The 12240-nt window shown below is 43.5% G+C and overlaps 1 protein-coding gene and 1 long non-coding RNA gene across 2 annotated transcripts in view; both read right to left on the reverse strand.

Annotated features, from left to right (window-relative positions):
* myo15ab (myosin XVAb) overlaps positions 1-8388 on the reverse strand; it is a 44161-nt gene extending 35773 nt beyond the window's left edge. Inside the window, exons 1-15 of the mRNA XM_085278483.1 lie at positions 8335-8388; positions 7755-7837; positions 7302-7365; positions 7060-7169; positions 5731-5805; positions 5554-5644; positions 5425-5430; positions 5227-5330; positions 4285-4306; positions 3870-3983; positions 2490-2651; positions 2261-2374; positions 2092-2150; positions 1642-1765; positions 1435-1530 (exon numbers count right to left, since the gene is read on the reverse strand). Of these exons, the coding sequence (XP_085134609.1) occupies positions 1435-1530; positions 1642-1765; positions 2092-2150; positions 2261-2374; positions 2490-2651; positions 3870-3983; positions 4285-4306; positions 5227-5330; positions 5425-5430; positions 5554-5644; positions 5731-5805; positions 7060-7169; positions 7302-7365; positions 7755-7837; positions 8335-8388 (1278 nt within the window). The remainder of the gene's footprint in view (positions 1-1434; positions 1531-1641; positions 1766-2091; positions 2151-2260; positions 2375-2489; positions 2652-3869; positions 3984-4284; positions 4307-5226; positions 5331-5424; positions 5431-5553; positions 5645-5730; positions 5806-7059; positions 7170-7301; positions 7366-7754; positions 7838-8334) is intronic.
* Positions 8389-9839: 1451 nt separating this feature from the next.
* Positions 9840-10547, reverse strand: LOC146572296 (uncharacterized). Its single transcript, XR_014892912.1, has 3 exons — positions 10429-10547; positions 10213-10332; positions 9840-10104 (listed from the first exon to the last, which is right to left on the reverse strand). It is a non-coding gene; the product is annotated as an uncharacterized LOC146572296 (long non-coding RNA).
* Positions 10548-12240: the final 1693 nt, after the last annotated feature.

Consider the following 12240-nt stretch of genomic DNA (forward strand, 5'->3'; position numbering starts at 1 on the left):
ACAACTGTGAAACGGGAATATAGGTTTCATAGTTGTGCTTCTGTATCATTAACACAAAACTCTTTAAGCTTCTCTGGTGTCATTTTAACTTTTTTTGTTGCTACATTAAATTATCTTGTTGGCTTCAGTGGTGAACTATGCGGGGGGTTTTTTCTGTTGTTGGGGTTTTTTTTGCTTTGTGGCTGCCTGTAAACTATTGTGATAGTTTGCAGGCAGCCTTGCATACATACAGTCACTGAAAACTTTATTGGGAACACCTTGCTAGTTTGTGCTCATGTTTGACATTCAGAACTGATTTAATTCTTTATGGTATAGATTGAACAAGCTGCTCAGAAACATTCTTCAGAGATTTTTGTCCTTTGTGACATGATAGCATCACACAGATACTGCAGATTTGTTGGCTGCAAATCAATGATGTGAACCTTCTGTTCCACAACATCCCAAATGTGCTGTACTGGATTGAGATCTGGTGACTGTGAAAGCCATTCAGTACAGTGAAACCCATTATGTTCAAGAAACCAGTCTGGGAGGGTTTGAGCTTTGTGACATGGTGTATTATTCTGCTGGAAGCAACCATCAGACGATGGGTACATTGTTGTCATAAAGGGATGGACATAGTAAGCAGCAATACTCAGGTAGGCTGTGGTGTTTAAACAATGCTCATTTGGCACTAAGGAGGCCCAATGTGTGCCGAGAAAATATCCCCACACCATTACACCATTACACCAACAGCACCCTGAAGCATTGATACAAGGCAGGATGGATCCATTCTTTCATGATGTTTATGCCAAATTTGGATTCTACCATCTGAATGTTGCAGCAGAAATTGAAACTCAGTGGACCAGGCAACATTTTTCTAATCTTTTGTCCAGTTTTGGTGAGCCCGTGTCAATTATAGCCTCAGTTTCAGTGTTTAGCTGACAGTAGCAGCACCCAGTGTGGACTTCTGCTGCTGTGGCCCATCTGCTTCAGGTTTCAAGGCATTGTGCATTCATTCTTTTGGATACATTGGTTGTTGCTTTCCTATCAGCTTAAAGAAGTCTGGCCATTCTGCTCTGAACTCTGACATCAAAACAACATTTTCACAGAGAAACTGCCGGTTATTTGATATTTTCTCTTTTTCAGACTGTTCTTTGTAAATCCTTGAGATGGTTGTTTGGGAAAATCCCATCAGATCAGCAGTTTCTAAACCATTCGGACACATCTCATACCAACAACTATGCCATGTTCAGAATCACTTAAATCAATTTGAACTTCAGCAGGTGGTCTTGACCACATCTACATGTCTAAATGCATAGAGTTGCTGACATGTGATTGGGCAATTAGATACTTGCATTAATGAAAAGTTGAACAGGTGTACCTAACAAACTGGTCAGTGATGTCACTGATGTGAACTAAATGGGAAATGAACACATTAACTTGTGGTTCTCTGACCTGCTCCTCCTGGAAAATGACCCTGTTAAAGTAGAACTGCAAAGTTTCATTGGCGTAGTTGATGCACAGCTGCTCAAAACTGTTCACCTGTAGCTCCTGGAGGACACACAGAAGAGACAACCGGGGGTTATGTGAGTCACTTAGCACACGGGTCAGCTCAGACACAAACACAGATGTGACGTTACTGCGAGTGCTCTTCAGTTTGACCTCAAATCCATAAATGTCCAGCACGGAGATGGAGAGGGCTTCGTTGCGAGGGTAGACGCGTCCGTTGATGCGCTCCGTCAGCCAACTAAACAGCAGCGAATACAGGATCTTGGCAACAGCATCTCTATGAAAAACGCACAATAAGGTTTCTATGGAAACAGAAAACCCGGTTCCTATGGAAACAGAGGACATCTGAAACCCCCCCCCCCCCCCCCCCCCCACTTCAAGCCCTGACGTCCTTTGTCCTCACATGCCTCTACCAAAGATTGGAAGAGAATATCACAGACTCTTGGCTCCCTCTCAGCAGTCTCCTGGTATGATTTTAAAGCAGGGGGTGAAAAAAACATGAGGACATTAAAAAGCCCTAAGATTTTCAGTTTTTTTCCCCCAAGCAGAGCAAGGTGCATCATGTTTAATTTAACAGATTGAGACTTTCAGTCACTCACTCACCTGGCATCCACAGCACTCTCCACTGTCAGCGGAGTATAGATCTTCTCCCGCACCGTATCCTGGGGGATCAAACACATCTCTGATATCTAACATCTATATTTTGTTACAGAAATAATCATATCTGTGGTGTGTGCACGGGGCTGTTTCTGCAAAAGTGTGCACCACTTACTGTCAGCTTGAAGGTGACAGATTTCTCTAGGCCCTCGGGTGAGACCAGCAGCAGCTCAGCCACCACCCTTATCTCCTGCGTGCTCACCACTGACGCGACCTCCTGACCCTCAGCCTGCGGGACACAGTCGCAGACACATACATATGGAGTCACTGTCATTATTACTGCCAACGTCATCCTCACCATTAGGTCGTGAAACTAAATACATGTTTGTGTTTGAAAGACAGACCAGGTGTGGCTGGAAGTAGATGTTCCCCAGATGAAGGACAGAGGAAAGAAGTCTGTAGATGCCATTTTGCTCCTCTGGGGTGAAACACAGGATGTCCATGGCACTCAGCAAACGCCTGAAGTCCTCCCCGTCATCCTTTCCCTCTATGGTACAGTTCCCTCCCTGCATGCATGGACACACACGTGCACCGTTAGGAAAAAGACATTTTACCCTCTTTAGGTCTAATTTAAGAGCAACTTATCAGTGATTTGAGTCTCTTGGTGCAGTGATGGGGAGGATCCACTTCAGGGTGTATCAGAGCACCGTGACCTCACTGGCGATTGCAGTTACGAGTGCAAAAGGGCTCACTTGTCAGCACACTTTCAGTCAGGGAGAGCAATGACACGCTATCTCTCAGCTCGGTGCTAAGTTACTCTTCAAAAAATGTTGTTGTAATTACCACAAACACACCGCTAACTGGGTGGGAAATAGTCCAAGATGAACACTACCTCATAAAGAAATACAACAGCGCAAATCAGCTTGGAAATAAAGCCCAGAGGTGAAAAAACAAACAGAAAATGTCATAATTATGAACAAATGGCCCTAATTAATTCTTTTTGTGTGGAAAAAAAAAACCTGGTGTTGGCAGGACAGCTGACAAAGAAGAAACAAGACTACAGCTGTGCCTGCAGCTTTGCTAGGCTGCAGTTACGCACACCTGTGTTTCAATATAAATGTTGAAAAGTGGACGTTCAACAAGTATAATGTTAATCCTATTCACCAGGATAGGCTGTGGTTTCATGGTTTTAAATCTGTGAGCAATGAAATGGTCATTTCTGTGCTGTATTAATACTGTGACATTAGTCTGATCTCTTTCATTGTTCAGGACTGGTTTAACAATGGCTGATTTTGGATCACACTGCACGCCACCACAGTGGATTTTAAATAAAACAATCAACATGTAATCCAAGTGCAGACTTTCAGCTTTAATTAAATGGGTTTCACAAAAAAATTCCATTAACTTTTTAGGAATTCAAATATATATATTATAGATAACGTGACACAGATGCTCTTCCAGGGCTTTACTGTAGCTGCCTTCAGTTGCTGTTTGTTTGTGGGTCTCTCTCCATCCAGTTTAGGCTTCAGTAACTGAAAAGCATGCTCTATTGGGCTGAGATCGGGTGACTGTCTTGGTCATTACAGATTATACCATTTCTTTGCCTCAAGAAACTCTTGGGCTGCTTTTGCAGTATGGTTCTTATTGAATTTTAGTCCCAAGACTTAATGCTGCTTACTGCTTACTGAAGTAGCAGTTATACTAATGGTAACTCTACAGGAGATTAATGTCCTTGTGATTTTCTTTGATATCTGATGGATGTCTGCGTGTTTGAATCTGAGCACCTGATTGAGATAGTAGTAAGTCTCAGCTTCCTGCAGGTACAGCGAGTGCTTCTCATGAGGAGGAAGGCCTGCCAACATCTCATAGAAGATGTGATAGTTCCTCTCTGATTTGGCCTGTGAATAGACACACATACAGAAAAAAGTCACCCTGACACATGCGCACACACACTAGGACTGCTTAGCAGTTTAAATCTCTTATGACTGAAACGGACACACATAATGCCGTTGACAGAGAAACACATATTTGAGGGATACTCAAAGGATGTGTGACCAGATGAAAGCGACCACGAAGAAAGTCTCGGGCTACATCTCTACATCTGTCTGTAAGACACAGCTGTCTGTCATTCAAAGCCATTCAGATATACGTCACTGTTATTAGAGCCACAGTATGTGAATATTTAATTCTCCCTTAGACCAGTCTTAGAGGTATATCTGGACTGTGGATGGCAAAAGCACATCACAGAGCAATGTTTAAATTTTACTTGAACTTTTCTTAACAGTGAACTTAATTACACAGGTAAGACACTGCTACGACTTTGTGCTTGCCTGTTCTTCAACGCAAATGCCGTTCGGTGACGTGTAAGTGGCCTAGTACCAAGAAAGGTTGCTGTTGCAGGTTTTACAGGAAAAGTGAACAGGGTGCCTACTAGGATATGTAGCGCTAGGTTCAGATGGCATTAGATTAATGGAAAGGAGTGCATGTCTGAATGGGGCTCATGACTCAGTGGTAAAAAGACTCCACCTGAGCTGTTGTGTGAATACGTGTGTTTGAGAGTTTTTCACCTGAAAGACAATGCGTGACTTCTCCAGCAGGTACTGAGACGTTATGGCACCGCTGATTACACCCCTGGTAAAATTACACAGTCAGGTACACACACACACACACACACACATGCAAACACAGAGTAAGGCTGAGTTAAGTAACAAGTCATGCATGTGTAATGTGCTCTCTGTCACAGTTCTAACAGAAAATCAACTCCTTATCTAACTGTGCCAGTGGGGCATATTAGCATATTCCCCAGTAAACCCAGTGTCACCAATTCTCTGTGTGTGTGCATGTGTGTGTGTGCATGTGTGTGTGTTATGATACAGGGATAACATTACAGATCTATAAAGACATTTCAAGTGACCAAAACGGGCGAGATAATGTATAACACAGAGTAGAGTCACAAAATAGGCCGTTTCTTTATTTTATATATAGCCTCTTCATAAATGCTATAGATTACAGTCTACCTAACAATAAAAGCAAAATTATTACAAATAAAAAAACACACTGAAACATCGGAAATCCCTTTTTGGCGTAACACCAACACCAAAAGGAAGCAGCTGAAAGAAGAAGAATGTTGTTACTACTCACTCGTTCATGTAGATCTGCGTGTATTTGCCAAAGCGTGAAGAGTTGTCGTTGCGCACTGTTTTGGCATTCCCAAAAGACTCCAACAGGGGCATGGCCTCAAGGATCTGCCCAGTCAGCACAGAGGGAAAATTACTATGAGCACTTTCAGTATGACGGTAAAGAGAGCAAAATATGGGGGAAGCGATGAGAATACTTTACCTCTATCTGAAGGCAGAAGATAGATTTAAAGACCACGATGTGAGAGAAAAAAAAGTTAGTTTAAACTGAATATGAGCTTCATTCTGTGTCTGTCCACTCATACAAAATAATTGGACACTGGACATATACCTGCTGTGTGACATTGCGTTTGTGGTGTATGGCTGTCAGGTAACGCAGGATCAATTTAGTGGCCTCAGTCTTCCCTGACCCACTTTCTCCACTGGAATAACAAAAACCACCAATATGAATGATTTATAGCGCTCGTTTTATGATGCCTTTAATCAGACTTTAATCAGCAGTTCATACCTGATCACTATACACTGATCTTTTTTGGCATCCATCATGGTGGTATATGAGAGATTAGCAATGGCAAAGAGATGACTGCAACACAACAAAAGATGTCGAATTAGAATAAAATCACACACACACACACCAGCTGTGTGCATGTCAGCTTGGTGTGTGTAGAAGTGGCAGTGAAATCCATAACCAAACTCTCCCTTGGCAACAGACCATGAACAGTGTAAGGCGAGCCTGTTACTAACACCTGAGAGTGCTGGCCTTTAACGCCTTTATTTACCGCCGTACAGGATCTCAGAGCACAGCTTACGACACATGTAGACAGATGTAGTGGGACAGCGTATGCCCACACAAACACAGCTGTAAAGGTTTCACTTAAAGGTTTAACCTTTTAACGGCTAGTGTATCACATTTGATACGTGGTGTTTTGTGAGTTTTTGAGACTTTTGCGTCATCAGTGTGAATTTTTTCACCCACAAAAACCAAAATGAATTACACAATACATTTTTTAAAACTCATGTAGATGCAAATTAATATTTTTGTTTTTTCAAAAAATTGTTTCAATAAGCACTCCATTTTCAAACAATTGTGGTTCCAACTTTTTCTGAACCATGAACCATTCTCTGGCCTTTAGTTTTATTTATGCATCTAGATTTTGGGGTTAAGGTCACCAGGAGAAATTAGCTGTGTAGACGTCTGCCTTTCTCTAGAATAAAGTGTATTAAACTGCCAAAAACTGCATTTGAAAAAGTCATTAGCAATGTCTCTTGCAATGAATTACAACCTGTTTATTCCCCCAAAAACGTTTCATGAAGGAACTATTTTCTTTATTCTGAACTATGTCAGCTCAGTGTATCACTTTGCTTGTGGCAGCCTGACCGAATGTAAAAAATAACAGCACCCTTTAAGCTGAACTATAATGCTAGCTAGCTACCTGCTTTTTTTGCTTTATAAACAAAAAGAAAAGCTCCTGTCGACTTTTTCAGTTTAGAACTACAGGGCTAGTGTCGTCTAATTCATTATATTCTAAACAAGGCAGACATCTTCACATCTGATAAATCCAAAAACGGGTAGTCTACAAAAATAAATAAATAAATAAATAGTCTAGAAAAGGTGACTTCTTGCTAAATTCATAGGAAAATGCCTGACCTTTGTCACACTTCTGAGACAAAGTTAGAATTAAATCATTTCGAGCCTAATAATCTTGTGCAGTTTATTAATAGTAAAATACTCAAAAATGGCCTATCTTGCATTACCTCTTTGCAGAAACTCTAACAGGTCCAACACATGCAAAAGCCCAAACACACACACACACACACACACAAACACAGATCTTACGGGGGGTTATCACTCAGTCCATGACCTTCATAAAGGAGCACCATGTCTGTCCCGTAAATGTTGAGCAACTTGTATGGATTCACAGACACAAGGATGCTGCCTATGTAGGTCTGAGTGGAAGACAGAGATGACAGAAGGACAAAAGGACAAAAGGGAGGGTAAACGAACTGAGGCAGCTGGCAGTGTCCGTGACATTTTATGATATTACGTTATTTAATCTGCAAATGAGTGATTTAGCATACATAGACAAGATCCTGGTCGTAGCGTTTCTTCAGGTTCATCAGAACAGTGGTCTCATTCAGCTCACTGAAATTAAACACAGAAAATTAAAATTCATGTCCTGAGCACATATTGTCCTGCTGAAGCAGCACTCCCACTCTCACTTTGACATCCAGCATTAATTCGTTTTCAAAGACACTCAAGAGCTCTCTGATTTCCGAAGACTTGTAGTTAAAAACAAAACAAATATCTAATGTGGGGTTTTTGCTCTGGATGTGTTTTTAATAACACTCACATACTTAACATATAATTTACATAATTATAGTGTTTCAAAGCTTTTCAGAGCTTACAGGGACACTGGGAACAAACAAGTCATAGAATAAACTGTGTTACACTGTGCTCAGGGAATAAACTGCTTGTAAGAGTGTGATATAAGTAAATAAGAAGTGAGGCTGCTAATAATGGTTTGTGCTTACGGGAGCTGTGTCAAGTCCTCCATTCCCTCCGCCCAGCGTTTAACCCTGTGGCTTGTTGTGGGCATGCTTAGGATAGAATAGATCTGGACACACACATGAAATGTACATAGTTAGTCAAGGACTCACAAATAACAAAGCCTGGGGTGTACAGTCACGGCTCAATGCATAGCTGATGCAAAACATGCAGAAATTCAGATGTTTGTGAACTCTATGAGGAAATGCTGCTAGGGCCATTTAGCTTTAAAGCTTCTCAGTTATTGCTTGAATAATCTGTACATTACGCTTGTTCCTATGCCAATCTATTCTCCACCAATTGTAAAAAATTATAGAAACTTAAATCCTCCTAAAAATGGGTTGATCTTGCATTCAGGTACCTTGTCATACCAGCTTTGACCTGGTACTTTCGGCCTGGCTCTCTCTCTCTCCGGAGCCCAGTCTGGGTCCTGAGCCTTTCCATCCACAAATCGAGGTGCGGGTGAATATCCTTCTAACACCCCATCTTCTTTGTACATCGACCACTTAGATAAATTCTGCACAGTGCCATGTGGTAAAACCCTCTCAGCTGCCCAAACGTCCTCACCTCCATCCCCTCCTCCTTGGGCATTTCTGGCCCAGTGGCCTGAGCGTGGCCCATACGGAGGAATCACAGCATAGCGATTGTCCTCACCCTGCAGTCCTGTTGGCACCGCGTATGAAGCATAACGAAGCTGCTGGTTTTGAATGGCATCAGACAGGCTTGGATTGTGGAACCGCCGTGTGAGAAGTGATTTATCTGGAAGCCTAATGGACAAGAAAATTGATGAATAGCATGTAACTGTGGAACACTGGCAAAATGTGAACACGAACATTAAGTGGGCTTACTCTCTAGTATGTGGAGTATACAAGACTAAATGCTGCAAAATGGTCAGAATCAAAGTATGAAAGAACCATCAACATATGCAGATTGTATAAAGTCAACTGGAGATGATTTGGGTTTGTCTGTTAGTTAGTTTAAATGAATCCCCAGCTTGCAGATTGATTTCCTAATAGGTCATTTACCTGGAAAAACCTAATCAGGTCACTTGTGATAGTTTCCAGTAACAGAATAGTTTCCTACCTGAAACTGGCGCCACGCATATCTTCCTTCTGCAGCGCAGTGTATAGGTTGGGAGGTGTAGGTTTGGGCACGGCTGTCAGCACAGAGTTTTCTGACAGATGATAGAGACCTGTAGAACGAAGAGCCCGGTTTTGCCTCAGAGCAGATGAAAGGTTTGGAGGCTGACCAGGGATTACCAGGGTCCCATCAGGAAGACGATATGATGCACTTCGAAGGTTTGCATTCGTGAGAGCCTGAAGGAGGCAGAGGAAAAGCAGAGAAGTTACTCAAGAGTGCAGTTTAGGTCACTAAAATGTCCCCAATATTACACTTCATTTCAATAGTCTGTAATAGCTAGAATGTTATGCTTAACTTTAGAAGCAAAAAAAATGCAACTAAAACAGCAATAAAAACATAAATAAAAGCAATACAAATAATGTTTACTTTATACTTTATTGAATAGTATAAATAGTAATAGTAAATAGTGATAAATAGTAATAGATTACTGTAGCAAAGCTAAATGATATACTATTTTTAACAGGTATGCACTTTAGAGAGATCAGGGCCAACTGGCTTCCGTGGGTCAATGATGATGGTTCCATCGGGCAGGGTGTAGGACACACCCTTTAAATAAGGATTCTGCAAGGCAGCTGCCAGGTTGGGGCTCTTTGGTTTTCTTGGGTCAACGATAATAGTTCCATCTGGGAGCGTGTATGAAGCTCCTTTCAAGGCTGGGTTTTGGAGAGCCTAAGTTTTAAAACAGAGACAAATGATTTAGTCATCAGTGAATTAAAGAGGCACCTCAGGTCAACAGTGATTATTAGACAAACTGGAGCCACGAGAACTTTTGAAGACATGATACTTATACTTGTTAACTTTTACACAAGTCCTGCTATGTGGGGAAGAGAGGGTGAGTTGAAAGAGAAATTCATAGCACATAACATATCAATAACTAACCTTGGTCAAGTTTGGTGATATGGGTATATTGGGGTCTTGAACCCCTTCTGGTAATTTGAATGAGGCACTCCGCAAGGCGCTGTTTTGGAGGGCACCGGAAAGGTTTGGAGAGACAGGTTTGCGTGGATCAATGATGATGGTGCCATCTGGCAAGGTGTAGGATGCACTTTTGAGGTAAGGGTTCTGAAGTGCTGCTGCGAGATTGGGGGACTTTTGTTTCTTGGGGTCAATCACAATGGTCCCATCGGGGAGAGAGTAGGAGGCCTCACGCAAAACTGGGTTGCTTAGGGCCTTAGCCAAGTTTGGGGAAATGGGTTGCTGAATGAGCAAAAACAAATAGAGAAAAATGTATTAAAAGATTCCTTATTTTGAACAAACAGATGATGAAAAGAATGAGTTAAGAAAGGAACATAAGACATGGATTACTTGCTGTCTAGGATCGATAATGGTCCCATCCGGAAGAGTATATGAAGCAGTCTTAAGGTTCTGATTCTGAAGAGCTCTCGAGAGGTTAGGAGACATTGGCTTCTGAGGCATACGAGGGTCCTATGTGGGTAGAGGCAGAGTGTGAATTAGAAGAGTATAATGTAATGAGGCAGCTGTTGTTGTAGCCTACATAACTGACATATTCCATTTACGTACCCTGATCGATCCATCGGGCAAAACATACGAAGCTCCACGAACTTGCTGATTTTGCAGGGCATGGCCAAGCAATGGGGAGGAACGTGGATCTGCATATGGCGAAACCAAAGTTCCATCTGGCAGACGGTAAGACGCTTGCATCAACTGTGGGTTTTGCAGGGCACTTCCTAATGCTGGGGAAGAGGGTGGTTTGGGTCCATATGGAGATCGTCTGAGTTGCACAGGAGTGTGATAAGAAGCTTGACGAAGGTTTGGGTTCTGCTGAAGAGCACTGTGGAGCTGAGGCCCAGCTGGTGCATAAGGGTTACGACGCTGCATCATAGGGGATCTCATAGTTGAGACACTCTGCAAACCAGATCGGTTTTGCAGTGCATCATGGAGCAGCGGTGCAGGGGCAGGCTCAGAGATATAATCATATGGTGTAACAACAGTTGGTCCATATGGCAAACTGAACTGTGTCTGATAGGAAGCTACGCCTCTTAGTGCCTGTCCATGTCTCATGGCTTCAGGGAGCACTGGAGATGGAGGTACAGATGGGGGATAAGGGGATTGAGGTCTATAAATAGGAGATACATAGGACGCTTCTCTCACTGCCTGGTTTTGCAGAGCTCCAGATAGTAATGGAGAAGAAGGGGACAGAGAAGGTTCAAGAGGTGACACTGGCCTTTGTAAAGGGGAAACATAAGATGCATCTCGTAGAGCTTGATTTTGCAGAGCCCCATACAGCATAGGAGATGAGGGTGCCATAGGCTGACCATAAGGTGACACTGGTCTCTGGAGTGAGGGGACATAGGAGGCATCACGAATAGCCTGGTTTTGCATTGCACCAGACAAAGTAGGGGACAAGGGAACATAAGGGTCTACTTCAGGAACCATATCCTCCATCACTACCATTTGGGCTACCTGAGGTCCAAGGGGGGATGAGAAGGAGGCTTGTCGGAGAGACTGGTTCTGCAAAGCACCAGAAAGCATGGGAGAAGATGGAGCTACAAATTGATGTGACTGTTGAGTGTAAGGATCAGCATAGGGCATCATTTCTGGTGTGTAAGTAGGCGAGTGGACAGCACGTGGGGGCAGGAGGGGGGAGGGCTGACGGGAGACTCGAGGAGAGAGGTGCGGGGACGCGGAGTGCGGTATGTGTTTAATGGACAACTGTGGGGAAGGGGGTGGCATACTTCTTACTGACCGCGGGGCCATGAGTGGACGTCCTCGAGCAATGGGACGAGGAGGTAATCTTCCAGATTCTCTTCTCCTCAAGGGAGCACGGTGGACCATGTGAGGGGAGTGGAAAGGAGAGGAGTGAAGCGAGGAGTCCACTGTGAGAACAGAAGACCTATTGCTTCTTATAGAGGAGGCACGAAAAGGACGCACATTCTGGGTTGGTGGGGGCACTGGACGTCCTCGGAGACCCATAGGGGAGGGTCTGACAGTACCTAAAGGAACATTTCCACCCATCCTAGGCCGGGCCACTGGTGTTGGATCCCTAAGCAGTCGAGTTGAGCGGCGAGAAAGAGTAGGGGATGATAGGTGAGGCCGGGGCCCAGCAGGAGATAAGCTACGATGAGATGGGGAAGGAGATGGTCTTCTGCTGAGCTGTGGAGAGAGGGGGGGAGATACATGAGCAGGAGAGAGGGTAGGAGATGGTGACCTATGAATCTTTCTAGCTTCAAATGGGCTGCGGGCAGGACTGGGTGCTGGTGGAGGACTTCGCCTTCTCATGGAAGCACGAGGTGAAGAAGGTGGAGATCGTCGCCTCATTGATGGTCTTGGTGACGGTGGGGGACTATGCCGGATCATTGAGGCACGGGGAGA

The sequence above is a fragment of the Mchenga conophoros genome, linkage group LG6, assembly GCF_057382185.1.
Source record: "Mchenga conophoros isolate Kocher_MC1m ecotype Shallow Benthic linkage group LG6, M_conophoros_male_GT1.1, whole genome shotgun sequence".
Classification (NCBI taxonomy): domain Eukaryota; kingdom Metazoa; phylum Chordata; class Actinopteri; order Cichliformes; family Cichlidae; genus Mchenga; species Mchenga conophoros.